Source organism: Dermacentor silvarum, chromosome 2 (genome assembly GCF_013339745.2).
Source record: "Dermacentor silvarum isolate Dsil-2018 chromosome 2, BIME_Dsil_1.4, whole genome shotgun sequence".
In the NCBI taxonomy this organism is placed as follows: Eukaryota; Metazoa; Arthropoda; class Arachnida; order Ixodida; family Ixodidae; genus Dermacentor; species Dermacentor silvarum.
The window spans coordinates 206,366,727-206,385,728 of record NC_051155.1 but is presented as its reverse complement, the minus strand read 5'-3'; the positions used below and the strand labels follow the sequence as shown (position 1 = coordinate 206,385,728).

Here is a 19,002-nt window from a genome sequence, read left to right as displayed (position 1 = left end):
AAAACTCTTCCGTGGTTTCCTGCAGTAAGTGGCTGTCCTCTGGCGGTTCGTAAGGGAACCGTGTTGTACTGGTGCTCGGCGTGCATAAAGTCGGCAGAAAATTAACGTGCCGAGTTTCAAGGGGCTCGCACGGTTTCGACTGCGGTTTCAGATCAACGGAGGACGCAGCTGTTGCAGCAGCCGCGACTTTCGAGATTCTTTTTGGCGACATTCTGCCAAATCTCTGCTTATATATAGGACCTCTTTGAGACAGACGTTCTGCTAATATCCCCCGATTAGGTTCGTCTTCGCTCTTGTCTGATTCCTCAAACATCCACTTCAGATCGTCATACAGCCCGTGATCCGGGGTCGCTGAAGGCAAGGCCTTCTTGAACGATTGCGACACCGTACGATCCACTGCATGATCGGTGCATGCTCGAAATGCGGCAGGCTTTTGCGATGCTTGTCCGTCCCTCGGATCCGCGATCTCCAGGTCGTACAACTCCAGCTCACCGGGAGATTGCAAAGCATAGTTGTCCTCTTGCGAAGGGTCCCACGCAGCCACCTTTTCATCTATCTCTATTTCGTCTGCCGACATTACGTCGAGGGATAACCTTCGCGTTCGGCCATCAAACAGCGTCGACCAAAGACCACGGTCTCTGACGGCCTCGTCTTCGTCCGAATGTTCGTCTCCCTGGTCATCCGCAGGCGAGTGCGGCGAAAGTTCATTTGTCAGACGCACGAGCTCCAGCTCTAGGGCGAAGCTATCAGCCGGTGGTTCATATGTGGCGATGTCACACGCGGTGCAGGTCTTCATCTTTTGGTTAACATCACTATATGGTCTTTGGGAGCAACCATGCGGCATCGCAATGCGACTTTTATATTTTTGCGGTTCTTCGTGAGACGATTCGTACGTCTCCCATTTCAGAACGTCCAACTCGATGTCTTCAGTTTCACTTTCCGAGACGTCGTCACTGCTTCTCCGGCGAAACAGGTTTCTCTTGCTGTGTTTCTTGTTGAAGTTCGATATGTTGCGGACACCGAAGAATGGGAGGAAGTCAGCACTGCCGGGCGCCGACGTCTCGGGCGACTCTGCAGTGCTTTCCAGTAATGGTGTCGGCCACACGGTGCACGCTTCGTGTTCCGTAGAAACCGAACAACCGGGTTGGCTCCTCGCAGCTTCCGGGTCTGGCGGCACCTGAGAGCTATGGAGCGAATCACTGCTACCCTGTCTGGATGGTCGGCTGCAGCTTCTCGGTGCTTCGTCACTAACCAACGTTGGGACGACCGGCTCGTCGACCGCTGTAGTTGCTTCCTTCTCGACGCCACTGCAACGCGTGCCTGCGCTGTCTTCATCAGGGTCTCCATGGCGCACATCGCTGGCTGCTGTGGTTTGAGTGCGAAGTGGCCGCTCGCTCTGGTTGCGACTCATCCAGGCACGCATATCACCTCGAAAAACCGGTTGGTCGGCCCCCGACATTGCCTGGTTCACGCGAACTTTCTACAAGATCGCGGTTCATCTTGGATGCCGCCGCGCCTTTTATGGGAAAACTGTACTTTGGCAAGTGAAGGTGCAACTTCTGAGCGGGCTTGCCAATATCACTGTAGCCGTCCGTGCCCAGAGACGCGAAAATTCGCTGTAAAGGAACGTAAGGGATTCCCAGCAGGCCCCACGACTCCAAGAGCTGCACCAGCACGACGCTGTACCTTCGGCAGAGCAGCGCCCACGCCGTGCCGCCGCCCATGACTGCATGTCTTCTTCTGTTCCATGCCGAACGGCGCGAGGCTGAACCAAACTTCTTCCTCGTCCCAAGTGGCGCGAACAGACAGATAAATAGGGAAACGGCTCGGAACCGTGAATCTTTCTTCAACTGCAACATGCGCCGTGCACAAAATTACTACTGCCCTAGTAGACTGCACCTCGACGCAGTAGCGGATCCAGCCACTCAATTTAAGGGGGAGGGGGGTTTCTCTAAGTGAGACCGGACGGTGGGGGAATGGGGAGGCTCGTCTCTCTTTTTTTTAAATTTATATGGGGTTACTGTTGTCACAAGATACCATAATATGAATACTGGTAATTCTTGTTTAACTTAATTTAACCACCCGACCCATTGCCAATCCTACACGGTGGGTATGCACCACAACCACTCAGGTCATCATCACCATCATCAACAACAACAACAATAACAACATCAACAATCTGCCAGATCAAGCCGTAGCTCACTGCTTACGCTGAACAATACTCAGCAATGAGCATGCCTGAACACGAGCTTTGTCCGCGAGCTTTGGGCGCAGCTTAATATTTAGATCTAGTCAAGCGCATAAGTCAGCAAACTCACTCATGAGTCGACTCACTCAGACTCACTCAGGCTCGGACTGACCCATGAGTCTGAGTCCGAGTGAGCCCGGCTGAGTTGCATTTTAGTGAGTTAGTGCGAGTGGGCCAGGCTGAGTAAAATTTTGGTGAGTCTGAGTGCGAGTGATCCCGGCTGAGTTGAACTTTGGGGAGCCCAAGTGAGCTCTGAGCAAAAAAAAAAAAGCTTTTGTGAGTAGGTTTGAGAGAGTTCTGTTTATTTTGCCGAGCTAAACACAAAGAAAAAAATGGCCGCATATCTGCTTGCTTCGCTGCAAATGACGTTGAAAGACGTTAGTCTTGTGCCGCCCCTGATACGTAATACCCTCTGGCAGGCTAACCAAACTTGGCACAGTGCCAAGAACGCTGTTGCTTGCCGACGCCGAACGCGTTAGAGGCTAGCCGCTCGATGAACGTTATGCGCAAGCGTATATATATGGACACCGCGAACACGCACAGCGAGCACCGCGGCGTCGAAGCACAAACGTAAAGGGCTCGTATTGGAAAGATTTTTACTGCACTATAAAGAGGGACAAAGGAGGACGAAAAAGACAACACGTTCGCAGACTCACAACTAACCTTTAATGTGTGAAAGATGACATATATAGGATAACAAACTAACACGATCTGATTGGCAAGACATGGTCACATGTACATTTCAATCATAGTCTCGCGCCTAGATATTGCACTTCGCAATCTGCAAGCGCCACCGACGGATCAGTGATGCATCCACGTGTTTTCTTAATTGCATAGGCCTCGAAGATCTCCCGCCTGATGCGATCCTTATGGCGATATAAAATCTTAGTTTTTTTTTTTCAGTAGCGGTCGGCACGCCTTGTTTGTCTCCTTTCCACAGTCCCTGCAGTGTTTCGCCACGTGAGAATAGCCATCAGACAGGCAGTTCGTGGAATGCTTCTTTAAACGAATATTAATGCAGCGGCTCGTTTGTCCAATATACACACGCCCACAAGTGAAAGGGAACTCATATACTACAGCGCGAACGCAGGGGACGTACTTCGGCTTTTTGTGGTCAATATGGCAAACAAAAGGGTTATTGCTAGGTGAGGCTGGTGAGCTATTTTTCATTATACGTGCACACAAACGTGCACACAAACGTGCCATTTTCTGAGGGGCGGAGAACACAATGTTCACACCGTAACGTTGCGCAACGTCCTTGAGATTGTGTGACACCCTATGCTGGTAAGGCACGGCCGCTGGATAAAAAAAAAAAGGTGACCCTTTTTTTTGTAAAGTCCGCCCTCACTGCAGAAGGCAGCGGACTTTACGCATCAACGACAGGCCGTCCAGAGGGCCCGCGACGTCGCCGAGAGTCCATACCACGCTCCCGGTTCCGTCATGGGCGGAGCCACCAACTTGATTGGGGTGCCTTCGGCTCCCCCGGCCTTTCGCGCGTCGGAAGAGGGTACGTTTTATTTTTTTTTTAATTCGAAAGCTTGCCCTTAGGCATAATACAAAGCATATCAAAAATACACGAACAGACTTGATTCATGTAAAAAATCCAGAAGTGAACGATGATACGGTCCATGAATCCAACGTTCAAGGTCGGGTGGGCGGCCAGGCCGAAGGCCTGTTGCACGTAGGTGGCGGAGACGGCTTAGGTGAAGTCCTGAGCACGTCCATAATAGGTGTGTCACTGTCACATTTTGAATCGTAGTGTCACAAAATGGGCACGATGTACCATAAGAACCGTGGTACTGTTGTGCCCAGAGAGCGGTCACAGACGGGGTGAGTGCGACCCCGACACGCAGCCTCCGTAACGTAACCTCCTCTCGGCGGGTTAACCCAGCAGGGAGGTCTGACCCACACGGAGGTATAAGAGCTCGTGTGGTACGTCGGAGGTTTTCTTTTTCCCGGAGCAGTTGTCCGCAAGCGTCTTCAGGAAAATGCGGAAGTGGGTACGTTATGTTCTCAGGGTGGGTTGCCAAATCTGCTTCAAGTAGACCCGGCAGGGCTGCTCGAGGCACCCACTGAACGCGTATCACTAAATTCGCAGTGGCAGCAATACGGTGAATGCTATCCGAGAGAAGAGAGGATCGAGATACCCTACGTATGTCGTGGATGGCTTGAGTCGAGTCCGTGCGAATGATGAGCTGAGAATATCGAGCAGCTTGAACAAAGGGGAGCAACGCGGTTACTCTACATATATGGTGCTTGTAGAGGAGGAAAGAGACGCCTACTTCTGCAGCCCTTAAGGGAGCACAGCGCAGAACGCGCGTTTGTTCTCCGCCGTGCGTTCACTCCCCGTGAAAGCGCGCGTCCCTCGCGCTCTTTCACTCGCACATACAGCGTTCGGCGGCGCGTGGCGACGATTTCATCTCCATTGACGTCATACGGAACCTCACGGCGACGCCGACGGCGACGCCGACGGTGACGGCGACGCCGACGGCAGAAATCTGCTTTTGAGTGTCCATATAATTGCTATCGCAATAAAAGGTTACCTTTTTTTATCCAGCGGCCGTGGGTAAGGGATCACAGCATAACGTCTACGCTCCTGGTCGTTATCTTGAGGTGGAGCAGTAACACCACACTTAATCTTCTTGATTAATTTTTCACATACTGCTGCTATTACATAGCTCGGATACCCTGCAGTAGTCAATCTTGTTACTTGGTGTTCAATGCTATCTGTTACCACGTGGGTGCAAGATTTTCGTAGAGCAGAACTAATGCTGGACAGAACAATACCATTTTTACGGTTTTGGAGTGTGCCGAAGGAAAGCTTAGGGGCATTTTTAAAGACCGAGGTCGAAAAAACTAGCAAAGTATGGAACACATCGAAACGCAAGCGAATGTCTAAAAACTGCAGTTCATTGTTATGGGGTAGTTCAACAGTGAAGTTGAGGCCCAGCCCTGATTTAGCAAACGCTTTTTGAGCCTCAAGGACGCGGTCTTCAAGTACACCATTGACAAAAACCAGGTAATCGTCCACATAACGAAAGGCTCGAACAGCAATCCTTCCAAGGTCGTTATGTACGGCCCGATCCACTTTTGACAAGAGATGTCGCTAAGCATAGACTCCCGACCTTTGAATGTATCGCTGCCCCCGACATGATACGTAAGTGGGCGACAAATACATAGATAACACTTCTAAAAAGGATTCCACAGAAATACCACATTGCAAAATAAACTTCTGCTCGTCATTATTCTCTGTAATACACTCTTCTACAGCAACCATTAATTCTGGTTGGGGAATAGCATAAAACAAATCTTCGACGTCAACGCTGAATGCTTTGCATCCTCCTGGGTTGCTATCTCGCAAGAATTGCACAATTGCCGCGGAATTGGGCACCAGGAGGAACCCAGTAACTACATATTGTCATGTTCCCCTTTCCGACACAATTGAGCGAAAAGGCAGGCCAGGATTATAGGTTTTAACTGAGAAAAAAAGTTGAAGTGCCGAATTCGTGGCATTCTTGGCATTAGCACGCAACCTGCTCAGGTTCAAGTCCTCTAGTAGCGCTAAGGCCCTGGATTTTACCTTGGTGCACATGACGGAGGCCGGTACGAAGTTCTTCTTCAGCGCAGTATGAGCCTTATCTAAATACACAGGCTTCGGGAACACCACAAACGAGCCCTCCTTATCGGACTCTAGAAGGCACAAGTTGGAGGAAGTTAAATGTTCAACAAGAGGCTTCAGGTCTCTAGAGTTCCGTGGCCTACCAGGAGCACAATTGAGGACTTGGACACATTCCTGCGAACATCGCAGGCGAACGTCCTCCGGTACTTGGCGGGAGATGTTCCTCGCTTGGGCGAGCTTCTCGGCATGGGAGAGCACCGATTCCTGGCAAAATTTCGGGCCTAGTTGCAATATCCTATTCACATGCTCCGGTAGTTCAGCACCAGCGACAGATACAACCTTTTGGGGCTGCGCAAAAGTTTTTTTTTTTTTTTTCCTGGGTAAGGTTACAGTTTCGTAAAACGTCTAAACAACGTGTTCCCTGCGGCCCCGCGTTCGGTAGGGAGACTGAAAGTTGCGGCGCTTTCTCACTTACGGCGCTGAGGGCGGTTTTTCACGAGCGCCCCCTGGGCAGCGCTGGTTTCCCATATGACGTGGTACATGCGGGTTATGTTGTACACACTACCTTGTCTTACATTCTTGACAAAGTTATTCCTTGGAATTTTGAGAATGACAGCCCACAAACAAATGTCATTAAACAAAACACCGACAGCGCATGCCTTTTATGTTAAATCATCTCAGACTGAAATAATAAAAGGTCGGAACAATAACAAAACCCCTAAAATGGTGTAATTTTTCTGGCGCAGCAGTGCACTACCTCCGGGATCGGCCCACGCAAGAGGCCGCGTTTCTACCAGAAATTTTAAGTTGACCTTCGTGCATAGCGTTCGCATCAAGCGTTTCCCGGTAAACATTACGGTTACATAAGCTGCAGTTGCCGGGAAGCGTGAGAAGCAGTCGGGGATCTTTGAATGCGATCTCGTTCCACTTTAAAGGCGAAGTTTAAGCGTCCTCCAAGGTTTTTTTTCGGTTTTTCCCCCTCCACAGATGGAGGAAGGATACTTCCTCCATGTGTGGGGCGAAGTTTGAATGGTAACACGCCGCGGCAAATCCTGACCCGACACACAGCGTCACATTCTTGTCAGGTAATGTGTGCTGTATCAGGAGCTTCCGCGACTGGCCGAGACCTTCAGTTTCAAACTTCCTCACTCTTGTCGTCACGGGGCGTTTCGGACTGCTATAATAGCGGGGCCGCCTTTCCTGAGCTCCCGCGGTACTCGGTTTCGATATTGCCTGGATTCACCGTTGAAATTCGATAACAAATATCTCGAATTAGGTGCGACTTTCAAGATCTTTAAAATATGAGGGTGCAATAAAATGTGACTGCCTTCAATTTCGCCATTTATACACTGCCCCTAAGGCACTTGTTAATTAGGCTTCTGAAGTCCACGTTATTACCGGCAACATATGCCCGCCTGGCCTATGAACTCGTCAGCACAAACGCAATGTTCGCTGCGCTTATAGTGCTTTTCTAAAAAAAATGTAGTCTAAAAACATCATCAGCGCACCTGGCGCCGCATCATCGATTCACCTTGAGCCACCGTCCTCAGCAGTTCGTGTCGCCGCAGCGCTGTCATTATACTGGTCAGATCAAGTTTCTTAACACTGATAATGACACCGGACTGCGTGGAGATGAGCAAGTGGCACAATGCTTACGCATACTTAGACAACTCCCAGTGGAGTTTCTGCGTGAATTTTAGTACTCGTACTTCTAGTCCAGTACACTATACCTCTAGGATGCTAGCATGCAGGGAATGTATGGGGAATGAGCAACAGCGGTGACTGGGTCATGCGCTTTGGGTGACATTGCTCTCATGCTTAGTGCTGGTTTTGTGGCTTCGATTTCCTTCATGGAGTATCTGTGGCCGTATTAAGCTGCAAGTGGATCAACACTGATAAAGTGTACTCAAAATGCGCAGCGAAATGCATTGCTGTTTCAGACATGTTTCTGCATTGTGCAACATGCTGTTTGTAAAACTGTTATCTGGAACAGCAGGGCATTTGACATCTCCAGTGCGAATTTCACGAAACTGGTTCTAAGCACAAAGCTTCTAGCAAAAGGGTACGCTCCGAGTACTAGATGACATCGATATTGCATTTGTAGAATTCCCCCTAAAGATAATAATTAGTTATTTAGTGAAAGTTTCTTAATTATTAGTACTAGCACTGTACAACATCCAACTTTCTCAGGCATGCTTAACAGAAGTATGAGTAAGCATAAAAGTGGCATCTCTTAGGATAAGTTTTCACTGCTGTCACTTGCTAGCTTGACTTAGTGGACTTCGTGGATTTTGCAACAGGTATATCTCATATCTTAAGGCACAGCATACCTCATATGCTGCATAAAAAATACAGATACTGATGTATGTCTTGTCGAACGTGCCAATATACAGATTTAAAGAGACTCAAGGAGTATCGTAAGATAGTACCTAAGATGAATGTATTTTCGATACTACCCAGCCTTGATTGTAGGTATTTTGCAATATTACAGGTTGCCGCCATGTAAAAGCAACTACGCATTTAGAAAGTTGCAACGACATCTCAATCCACCCTCGCCTGGCATAGTTGTCTCAGTGCACAATGAGATATTTGAAACAAAAAAGCTTGGAGCAAGCAGCCAAACATGTGGAAAGCTGCTGGTTTGTAGCTCAACAGCTACCAGTTCTACCAGCTTGGTTGCATGCAAACTGTGTGGGTAGCACAGGAGGAAGTGCAAGATCAAAACACTATACCTTAGAAAGAGACAACTCGAGACACACGTAACAACGAAAAAGACAAAAAAGATTTAATTCTCAACTCCTTTCAAAATAGATGTCTATGTACACGTTCTCTGTATGTATACATGTCATGTGACAGCCATAATTACAGTAAAACAACATATCCCTAAGATTCAAGTTGCACATAAGATGTTTTGTACACGAGTTGCATGTGCAGCAATGAGGCAGTGGAACGTCGACTTTGTATGGGAGCCTCGCGGCAGGAACAAACGCAGTGGCAGGCGTCCCATGGTTCGCCTTAACGGGAAAAATTAAAACAAGAGGGAACAGCACACTGCCTGGCCCCCGATCAGCCCAGGCATAAAAGCACATAAGTGATCAAATGCACACCTATAATAAGCAGACAGTGATCTACAGCCAAGCTCAGCCATGTTGATAGCTTGGGCTTATGTCCTCTAGCAACGAACATTTCACCAGAGAGCACAGGCTATAAGTGCCCCATTGAAAAGGTGGCAGACTAATAAAGCAAGCCTTACTTTGCAGCTTGCATTCTTTGCCCTGATATCTGGCTTGTGACATTGCCTTCAGTATATGGATACCTGAGCTTATGAGCTATTAACAGCCAACCATTCTGTAGATCAGTTATGCTGCAATAATATACGTCGAACCATGTTATGAAGAACATGCTATTATAAATCTGGTACAAGCAAAGCCTTGGCACAAAAGGGAGAAGTATCTGTATTGGCTCGGTTGAATTGCAATACTTCAGTATGTAAGAGAAGGAGACAATGCAGCATTATTCACTGCCAACACTTTAAGTTGACACTGCCCTCTGTTTACATCAAGCATGCCAGGTATTTGACTGAAAGTACATTGAATGGGTTTGTAATTGCAACACTTGTTCCTGTAATATGTTGCTATGCCATTCTCAGCCAAATATTATTACACTGACACACAATATGGAAACAGATAGCTGCATGAAGTACAGCCTCCCGTATTTTTAACTATATCGCACGAGAACACTATATATGGTCGTACGTTGGAACATCGCATTAGACAACTCTTGCACAACAGAGTGCTTAGTGCACTTGAGAGCACTTCTGCCGGTCTCGCTGATTATTGCCACGTAAAGGCGCTAAAATGATGTGTGATGGACGCTCACACGATACAGTTAAAAATGTGGGAGGCTGCACATTGCCACCTGGGTACACATTTAAGAAATCCTACCAACATAATCCAGATGCTGTCACTCACCGTTCTTAAAATTGTGTTTAGAGAGAATATCTTATTGCCAATTGCATCAGAGTAACCATGATGTCAGGACACACATTTTGTTGATACGCTCACCCAAGGTAGACACAAATTTAAAATGTAGAGTGTCTCGAAGTACTGAAAATCTTGCACAGTGCATAGGCCATACACCACCACCATAGTCGGTAATTAACTGCACATGCCTGTTAAAGAGACCTATTTGAAATCCTGGTTGAATGTTGTGAAGCAGCCTGCTTTCAGTACATGACTTGCTTTTAACACAGGAACTATTACCAACAAGCACATGTGGCAGTTCAGTTGCCCACAGTTTTCTGGGTTTTTTTCCTACAACATGGTAAGCTGGTGGCGTCAAAAGAATGCTTTTAAATAAATTTTTCGGAATGTCCCTTTACAAGCAAAAGTGTTACAAGCACAAAGTGGGCCTGTGAGCATGCATTAACACAGGTAGCTACATATCGAAACCTAATGCTTTTGTGACATTAGCATCTTCAAATTTCTGCAAAAGTCATGTGCTGCAGTAAAAAAGAGAGAGAGAGAGAGAACGAAAAAAAATAAGACAGCACTTATTAAAAATATTTTGCAGAAGCCAACAGTATGGACAGCTCTCACCATGCATCACAAGGAAATTTGAGTGCACATGTCAAATGCACATACTCATCTGTTAATGAAAAATACAGTTTGCATTCTTTCTGTATCACTGTGACACAAGCAATGTTATAAAGTAAAATACCTTGGTTAACGTGACACAACACTGTACCTAGTGTAACTACTTATTTAAACTATGTACTGAAACACTCAGTTCATAAACAAGCAACAGGATGACACTACATTTTTGCAATGTCACACGAAATAACCAGTAGTTTGACCTTCACAATTCTACAATTTCAAGAGTGTGCTACAATTTCATTACATTTGCACCTTTATCAATTGTGACAGCACACTAGATGGCAAGAACTCCTTAAGGAATGAATGAAAAAATATAATGCCATTGCGACCCTTTCCGTTTTTGCTACAGACATTTATTGTTTTTTCTAAAGCTCTCATCTCACCTTAGTCCTAATTTTGCAAGGCTATCTTGAAGTAAGTTTAGTGTCCAAATTAGATGAGTTGGAACCAAAGTATTGTATACGATACTTTTCCAGCAGCGCACATGGCAGTGCGCTGCTTTTTTACATACAGCAACTAACTTGAAAAACAGTAGAATGCAAGTAAAGTTTTGATTACACGAATGCCGTGGAAGTGCAGTGCACACAACAGTTGTGCTCCATATTAGACACAAACTATTACAGGTGGTGTGATTTCCAAGACTGCTATGAAAGTACAGTCAAACCCGAATATATGAGACTAGAAGGGGATCGCAAAATAGTTCGACTGTATATCGATAATTCAAAACAAAATATGCCTCTCTGAAGCTTATCTGAAACCTCCACACATCTCCGACAATTTTTTGAGATTGTGAAAATGGCCGATCGTCATACATCGGCAACGAGTAATCAATGCAGACTGTTGTGTCGAGTTTCGGAATTTATAAGCTGCCTCTCATGTTAAAATATTCTTTTTGACTGCACATCCTCGATGAACCTATACTGCAACCTGAAAGCAAAAAGACAGTGAGCTGCATAACTGCAACAGCTTTTACAAAATAGCATAAATCAGTAAAAAAAAAGCTTCAGAAACGAACAAAAAGATGCCAAATTTAAGTGAAAGTGGCTATAACAACACAAAATAGAAGAGTGCAGCAAGAAATGACAAGAACATGAGTTTGGAGCACTGCCAGCAAGGATTTCTACCAAGTATTACTGGAGCATGATAATTCTGCCTAATGCACCTTCACAGGTCTTAAATGGCATATGTCATGAATGACAATAAATTGTCAGAATGCCTAACACTAGCAATAGAGTTTACACACTTGTTGCAAATTAACAACATCACCAAACGATGTTATCATAGGCTAATATAACAATGATACCAAATTCATGCCCTGCATACGAAGCATGTTCCAGGTGGTAAGCACGGCACTTTCTTGAGAACCAGTGACTTTCAGTCAGTGTTCCTTTTCATGTTTATGTGCACATAGCTGTGGATGACATTCCTACCAGTTGGCTAACATAACTGACGAGCTAAATACTTAAATGCAATTGTTCTGTGCCACACATCATTGACACAACAGCATACAGCTGCATGCCTCTAATCATAGTTCCAAGAACCATCCTAATACAGCAGTGACGATTTACCCAAATGCCTTATTCGACTTGCCTCAAGAATGCTGCTATCGTACAGTCATAGTATAACTAAATATGCATAGCCGACACACTTCTAGTTACATCCCCAATATAGAATGCCCCTAGAAATTGCACCCTTGCTGTCACATACCGCTTCCGGAAGCACTAGAGTACATGCCAAAGTAAACTAAACATATATCTTAGAGGTCTGACGAAAGTTTCCATAGCTGTATACACAATGGCCTGCATAAAATACACAAACTGTTTATTAAGCAGGTTTTGTCCATGCCAACAGAACTGTAATGGAACAATGCAACAATACCTTATGGAATGCAAAAATGGAATTAGCACTAAGAGTGCAGCAAAATAGAAAAAAAATGGAAAAAAGAAGAAGGAAGAATATGTGCAACTGATTAATGAAGAGTGCACAAGAGTAAATATGTGCAAAGTATAGCAAGGGTTCAGCGTTTTTATATTAAACTGAACAATAAATGCCAAATTTTCTTTCTGCAGTTCGGTTTAACCCAAAAGAGTTAATAAAGCAAATTTACCCAAGAGCCAAGACAGCGAATGTCATGCAGATGTGAGCCTACATAAACTCCAAAGCAAGGACCCTAACGAGGTCAATGTCACGTGTCAGCCCTGCCACAAAAGCAACAAGTACTTGTTTTTCTTATTTGCCTCCATTTCACCTCCTGCTGCAATGGAAATAAGAAGCAGGGCATGGCGAGGTGGGGGGGTACAAGTAGTAGATAAACTGGGAAGTTCACTGATGGCGACAAAGGGTGGAAGATACCTAGTTGTTTTCCGTAGTACTTGTTGCAGCTTTGTGCCCACATAATGATACAAATAGCCTCATTGTATTTCGCATCAAATATCTAGCGCACTACTGCCTCTTTTGATTTCTGCATAGTCATATCGCTGCAGAACATTGCGTCCTTGCTAGACTGCTTATCAAAAAACTTTGTAACCGCATCCAATACACAGAATAACAGTACTGAATACCTGGATCTGCAGTCCTTCAGAACATTTCATTGAAAATGGAATTAGTGAGCCACATATTCACAGATGCGCACACAAAGAAACTAGTATGCCAGATGCGAATGGTTATTAAAAGAAATGTATGCTAAATTTTCGGTAATTAAAAAACCAATAACACTGAACCCTAAGTATAGTGTATGACTGATAAAATATAGTTTTGTGGATGTGGTGAAAAAATTAGATGTCAAAATCTGTTTTAGATTTTTTTTTCCTAACGAATTATTTCATCTGTCTGGCAAAACACAGTACAATTTGGAATTGTTCCTGTTAAATATGATTTTCATGTTTTGTTTTCATTATATTGAAAAAAATGATAGGATTGCACACTGTGAAACCTTGTTCATGTTGACATGCTAAATTAATTTAATAGTGCATTACTTTTTGTTTTATTCTCAAGGCACTACACAGGAGTTATTGATATGCAGTTTCTTTTGATGAAAGCAGACTATTTGACGAAGCTGTAATCTCTAGTTCAAAGAATCACCAAACCACCAAAGAATCCTTCCACATCTCTTCTGTAAACCACATTCAAAAAAAAAAAAAAACATCTATAGTTTTGTGATGCAGCATAGCAGCGGGAAATAACAGAAGTTTTTAAGAGGCCAAACGTCTTCCATGTGTTTATGTTCATTGCATGAAAGCAAAACGCATGAATAAGGACATAGACTCCAAGATCAGTGACAGAGCATCATGACCACAATTTCAAGCAGCCGTAATGCAGAAATATAATACAAAAAACTTCTAAAGGCATAAAATGGAATCAGTAAAAATGTAAAGACAGGACAGTCTTTTTTTACAAACAGTAAATAGATTTAACGCTTCAGTAAGAGGTTCAACACATCTTGGTAAAACGACACACGATTAGAAAGTTTTAACCAGTATTCTGTGAATACGTTACGCAAGAAGAGTAGCTGGCGCACTTTTTAAAGAATAACAGATTTATAAATAAGAGGAAGAAGTCACTAACAAGAGTGACTCACTGCTAAGCACAAGTGTTCCACCTTTGTACAATAAAGAATGCCCCATATTTTTTTTTCCTACCAGCACGTTAGGACACCTCCTAGTGGATGCAGCCACCATTGGACAAAGCTTTAGCATGCACCTGCTGGCAAAAAAAAAAGTGAGAATTTTCACCAGTGTTACGACATTCCCACACAATGAACACGCTGAAGCAAATGAATATACAGCCTTCTTGGAGGGAGCAATCTTAACAACCCTGAACAACGCACTGAAATGCGATTTATTAGGCCAACACAACCTAGGTGCACTTGGTGCTTCTTCAGCGTGTCGTCATTCCCAGGTCGGCAATCGATCTGATGCCCTGCTCAACCGTTCAAACCAGCAGTTACCATAGCGTAAGGCAACAAGTCACGTAAAATCTGAAGTCCTAAAGTAATGACTCAGTGCTAAGCACAAGTATAGTATGCTACTACATATTTCAATTCAAACAACTTGGGACTGCTTTCCAGAGATGGCATGCTCCTTTTACTGCAATGAGGCACTTTGTTTCGCAGCATAAAAGCTATGAATTAGCTTTGATTTTGCTTTGCAAGTAATGATCTCAAATAACCATGCAGAAAGACGCATATTTCTATTTGGTATATACTGCCCATCTATCCATGTTTTACACTTTCTTGGGCTTTTGTCTCCATAAATACAGCAAGCCTTTCTCATGAGCTTTGTCACGTAACTCTTTCACACAGGGAAGACGCAGGCTTTCGTTCGTGTAATGAGCTTTCATGTGCCTCGTGTCTCGTGTCAATCCATCCAAACCAGCAGCATCTAGTATTTACAGCACCACAGTGCAAGATGGGATGAAAAGTGCACCAGCGGTTGCACCATTAAAGCAAACATTCTGGCATTTGTGAATTGCTCTAATGTACACGGCCATAGACCGAAATAAGTTGGAATAGATCCGAGAGCGATGACTTTGACTCAGTCGATCTTCTGCGCGGCAGACAATGTATGGATAAGAATATGACCAGAAAACATCGACACCGACTGGCAACAAAGTCGGTGCTTGTGCTGTTTGGTTTTATTCCTCATCCATGTGTCATTCGTTCTACACAAAACCAGTTGTGAACCACCAATAAGCCCCTCTTTACATATCATACGGGTTAATTTGGACCCAGCTTATCGGTTTTCTAAACTTACTCAACAAGTTTCTCCCATAAAAATGGCATGTGAGAGCGAGTACTCTGCAGGCAATCTTTACACGCAAGCAACACACATTTGCAATCCCCCCAAAAATTCACAGTGTAAAGCAAGCGAACAGTTTTTGGCAGAACATAGAGCAAGACAACAGCAGACCACAGGCACACGCACGCATGCACAAAGAACTGTTCCCCGGAAGACAGGAATTTCATGTTAGTACATGCAGCAGCACAATGATAGTAACAATCTTCTCTACTTCATTTAACAAGCACAGGCTGAACACTTTCACTAGAAGGCAAAGCAAGGCCAAGGAAGTCCACAGTAACAACACTTTAGCTCTGTAGGCATCAATTCAGAATCCAATCGCTTGAATATACGTATAGTGCATAGGAACAGCTGGACACTGTAGACCAAGAGCATTCAATTATTGTCAACAACAAAGGCGCTACCCCAATTGATGTAGCCGTGGTTGTATAACATCAAGGATGAGAATTAACTTTGCTGAGAATGAGAATCAAGTGCTCCCATTTCAGTATTTCTACTGATGCAGGCACCACTGTGCCTTGATTATTATGAATATTAACTCCAACAGCAAAGAAAAAAGAAAGCACAAACTCAACACGAAAACTCAATTGCTTCCCACGTTAAAGCAGCAACAAACTTCATTGTTGCAGCTGCTGATGCCCTTAGGGCATGAACAGCACATCACAGTAATATAGATGAACTCCTTTCAGTCAGCAAGCAAAACACTTGGAACACACCGCCTCCTATATGTTACCTGCCTATAAAGCAAAAGGACACACATTTCTAAGGTCCTCCAAGACTATATAGGTTTATAAAAATAAATGCCTGTTAAATATGAGAAAAAAAAAAAGAAAAAAAAATGTCATTAAGAACAGCGGCACATGATTTCAATTTCCAAAACAAGTTGCTTGCATGGCCACCATGTTTTGGGAAGTGCTCATGAACACCTCGATCTTTACCCCCCAAAATACGAAATGAAAACACTCATCCCCACCAACAAGTCTAAGCTCGTAAAAAAATGACGCCGCCAACTATACCTACATGAACACTGTTTCAAATTAAGTGTCACTGTCACAGCAATATTCAGCCTCCCTAAGAAAACCAGTCTGGGAAGGTGTGGACGTTGTCAGTGAATGGACAGAGATGCACACGAGTGCACAGACTGCACATGCACTCACACTTTAACAATATGGGTGCATGACTGCTTAGACTGTGTTGTGCAGAACGTCCACTTGCGGGCGGGCATAGTGCAGGAACCACCAGACTTGGTTGTGACCGCCAGTGCATGGCTTAGCTAGCACAGCATCTAAGTCTGTGGCAGCCGCCTCAATGCACAACCCCGTTTGCCGGTGCTTTAGCGGGCCACCACGCGTGTGGTCCCAACGCTGCCGCTCCTCGGACTCTGCACCCTCACCGCAAGGGGCCATCATGACCTTGCGGGCAGCCTTGTCGGCTTTTTCCGGCTCGCTGGACAGCTCTGCACAGCTGTCTTCCTTGCGGATCTCGTGTCGCCATGTGTATGACACCAGCTGCACGTGAAATGACCAAAGAAATAATGCCTATACTTCACTCACTCTCAAATCTGTTCATTCACACATTCGTTTGTCTAAGCAAGGACTGTAAAAAGCATACAATAACACAAACAAAAAGTAATCATAATAGACGTGAAAGGAATATAATACTGTCAGACTTGGTGAAAAAAATAATCTTCAGCCATACGGTTCAATTAGTTAATATAGGTACATACCTGAAAAGGAGAAAAACTTACAAGCCCTCGCATTGAAAACTTGGGATAGAGAATTGAGGTGGCGATGCTGTGTTTACCATTTTAATAACACAGTAATGTAATCACAAGCCTACTGCTAGTTCTTTATTCAGATGTAGAGAAAGCTATGAATACATTCTAAGCAGTATCTTCTATGTAGGTCAACTGGGGCCATAGTATGTGAAAATTACTCTCTGACACAAGAGCAACGACCTCGATGGTTCAAATAAATGTTTCTCTCTCTCTCTCCGACATACTGGCTAGATCTAAATCAAATTTAAAAGGCACTTTTACACTGTTATTACCAACCTTTTGGTCAAATCAAGGGTTAATATTGGAGAAGTTGTGGGTGGTAAAAGCATTAGGTCACTACGTGTGCTTGGAAACCCTATCATTTAAACATTAAAGGGTGGCTTGCAATGTTTTTACCTCGGAGAGCTTAAGAAGGGCCCAGTGTGCGTAACTGTTGAGTTAAATATTTCTATATTTCATAATTTTTTACAAAGGAAACAATATTTAATATGATGCTACCTGTCTCCATCTTAAACCACACTTTAAGAATATTTTGACCTTATTACAAAAAAGAAACTTAAATTTTAATATCTGAGTGCACAATTCAATTTTGGAACAAATATCGGCACATTAAACAGCCTAAAATTATGTAAACCTTGAGTAGTATGGAAAACAGCAAGTTTTCCATACCACCTAGGGGATTGCTACCATGATGACAAAGGTGGGCATGTACCCTCTTTGCACCACCCATCACTACGGTGATCGAGACCAAAGCAGATGTCAAGGTGATGCTGGGGCCATAACTGAAGGCACCTAAAGTCCACATTAAATCAGCCAATAGGAGCATAAGAATATTCCCAACTATTCCCAACCCAGCTCGTGCCGCTACCTTTGAAACTCTGTACAAATTCACTTGTTCACAACAGAACACATCCTCTACATTGTGCACAAAATCTGTGCACCAGCACCAGACACGTCTGTCATACCCGAAGAATGAATCACTGCATGCCATTCTCTTCTTTCATGCAAATCACAACTGCAGCTGAACCTGAACAGTCGTGACAGGAGAGACAGCGAGCTCACACTAAAAGCACTTACAAGGCCATGTGGCCAGCAGAAGTTTTATAACAGCTGAATTGTGGATACCTTATGACTCACCTTTGAAGTGCTCAAACTCATGCTAAACCTCAGGTTGCCTCATTCTTAGGCTCCAATGAACAAGATGGAAAAGCTGATGCTACCCCTTGCCCATCCTAGTCACATTATTCCAAGACCACCATTTGGCTACAGGAATTAGATGATAATAAGGCTTCTACTCGTAACAGAACTCGCTGCGGCCAAGTAAGGGCACCTACCTGGTTACCGCCACTGTTTGTGTCCTTGTGGCAAGGGTAGATGCCGAGTGGCTCTGTGTTGTCATAGTTGTGACTCATGGAATCCAGACACATGCCTGTGTTTGGATTTCTTGCCTGACAAAAAGCACAAAATGCAAATGTCAGACACCCTTCCGAAGAATATATCTCCCATTCACCGAACAATCAACCAATAGAAGCATAAATGACTGCTCAACCACAGCTGGAAAGACTCTAGTCGCAACGTTTCAGGTGCACTTTTCTTTATGCTTTCATCTTAGTGATCTTAATGCACTGTGGAGCTTCATGCCAACTGTCCGCCTTGACTCACATGGACAGCAGAAGACATACATGTGCTATGTCAGCATTAACTGAGGCAGCTCACACAGACAGCCCCATTCCTGCAACAGCCCCATCAAAAATGTAGATTAAAATTCTGTTGCCAGATTACAGATAAGCATAATAAGCATAAAATGGCGGTCAACTTTAGCACAAATAAATTTTAAAAGGAATAAGGATGAGTGAAACAAAATGCTGGCAGCTTAACCAGTAATTATTTTCTTTTTTGTTCATAAG

General features: G+C 44.3%; 1 protein-coding gene across 1 annotated transcript in view; it reads right to left on the bottom strand.

Moving 5' to 3' along the window:
• Positions 1-8,627: 8,627 nt before the first annotated feature.
• Positions 8,628-19,002, bottom strand: part of LOC119442481 (polypeptide N-acetylgalactosaminyltransferase 1-like) — a 56,648-nt gene continuing 46,273 nt past the window's right edge. The window contains exons 7-8 of the mRNA XM_037707380.2: positions 18,430-18,543; positions 8,628-16,826 (exon numbers count right to left, since the gene is read on the bottom strand). Of these exons, the coding sequence (XP_037563308.1) occupies positions 16,503-16,826; positions 18,430-18,543 (438 nt within the window). The 3' untranslated portion in view covers positions 8,628-16,502. The remainder of the gene's footprint in view (positions 16,827-18,429; positions 18,544-19,002) is intronic.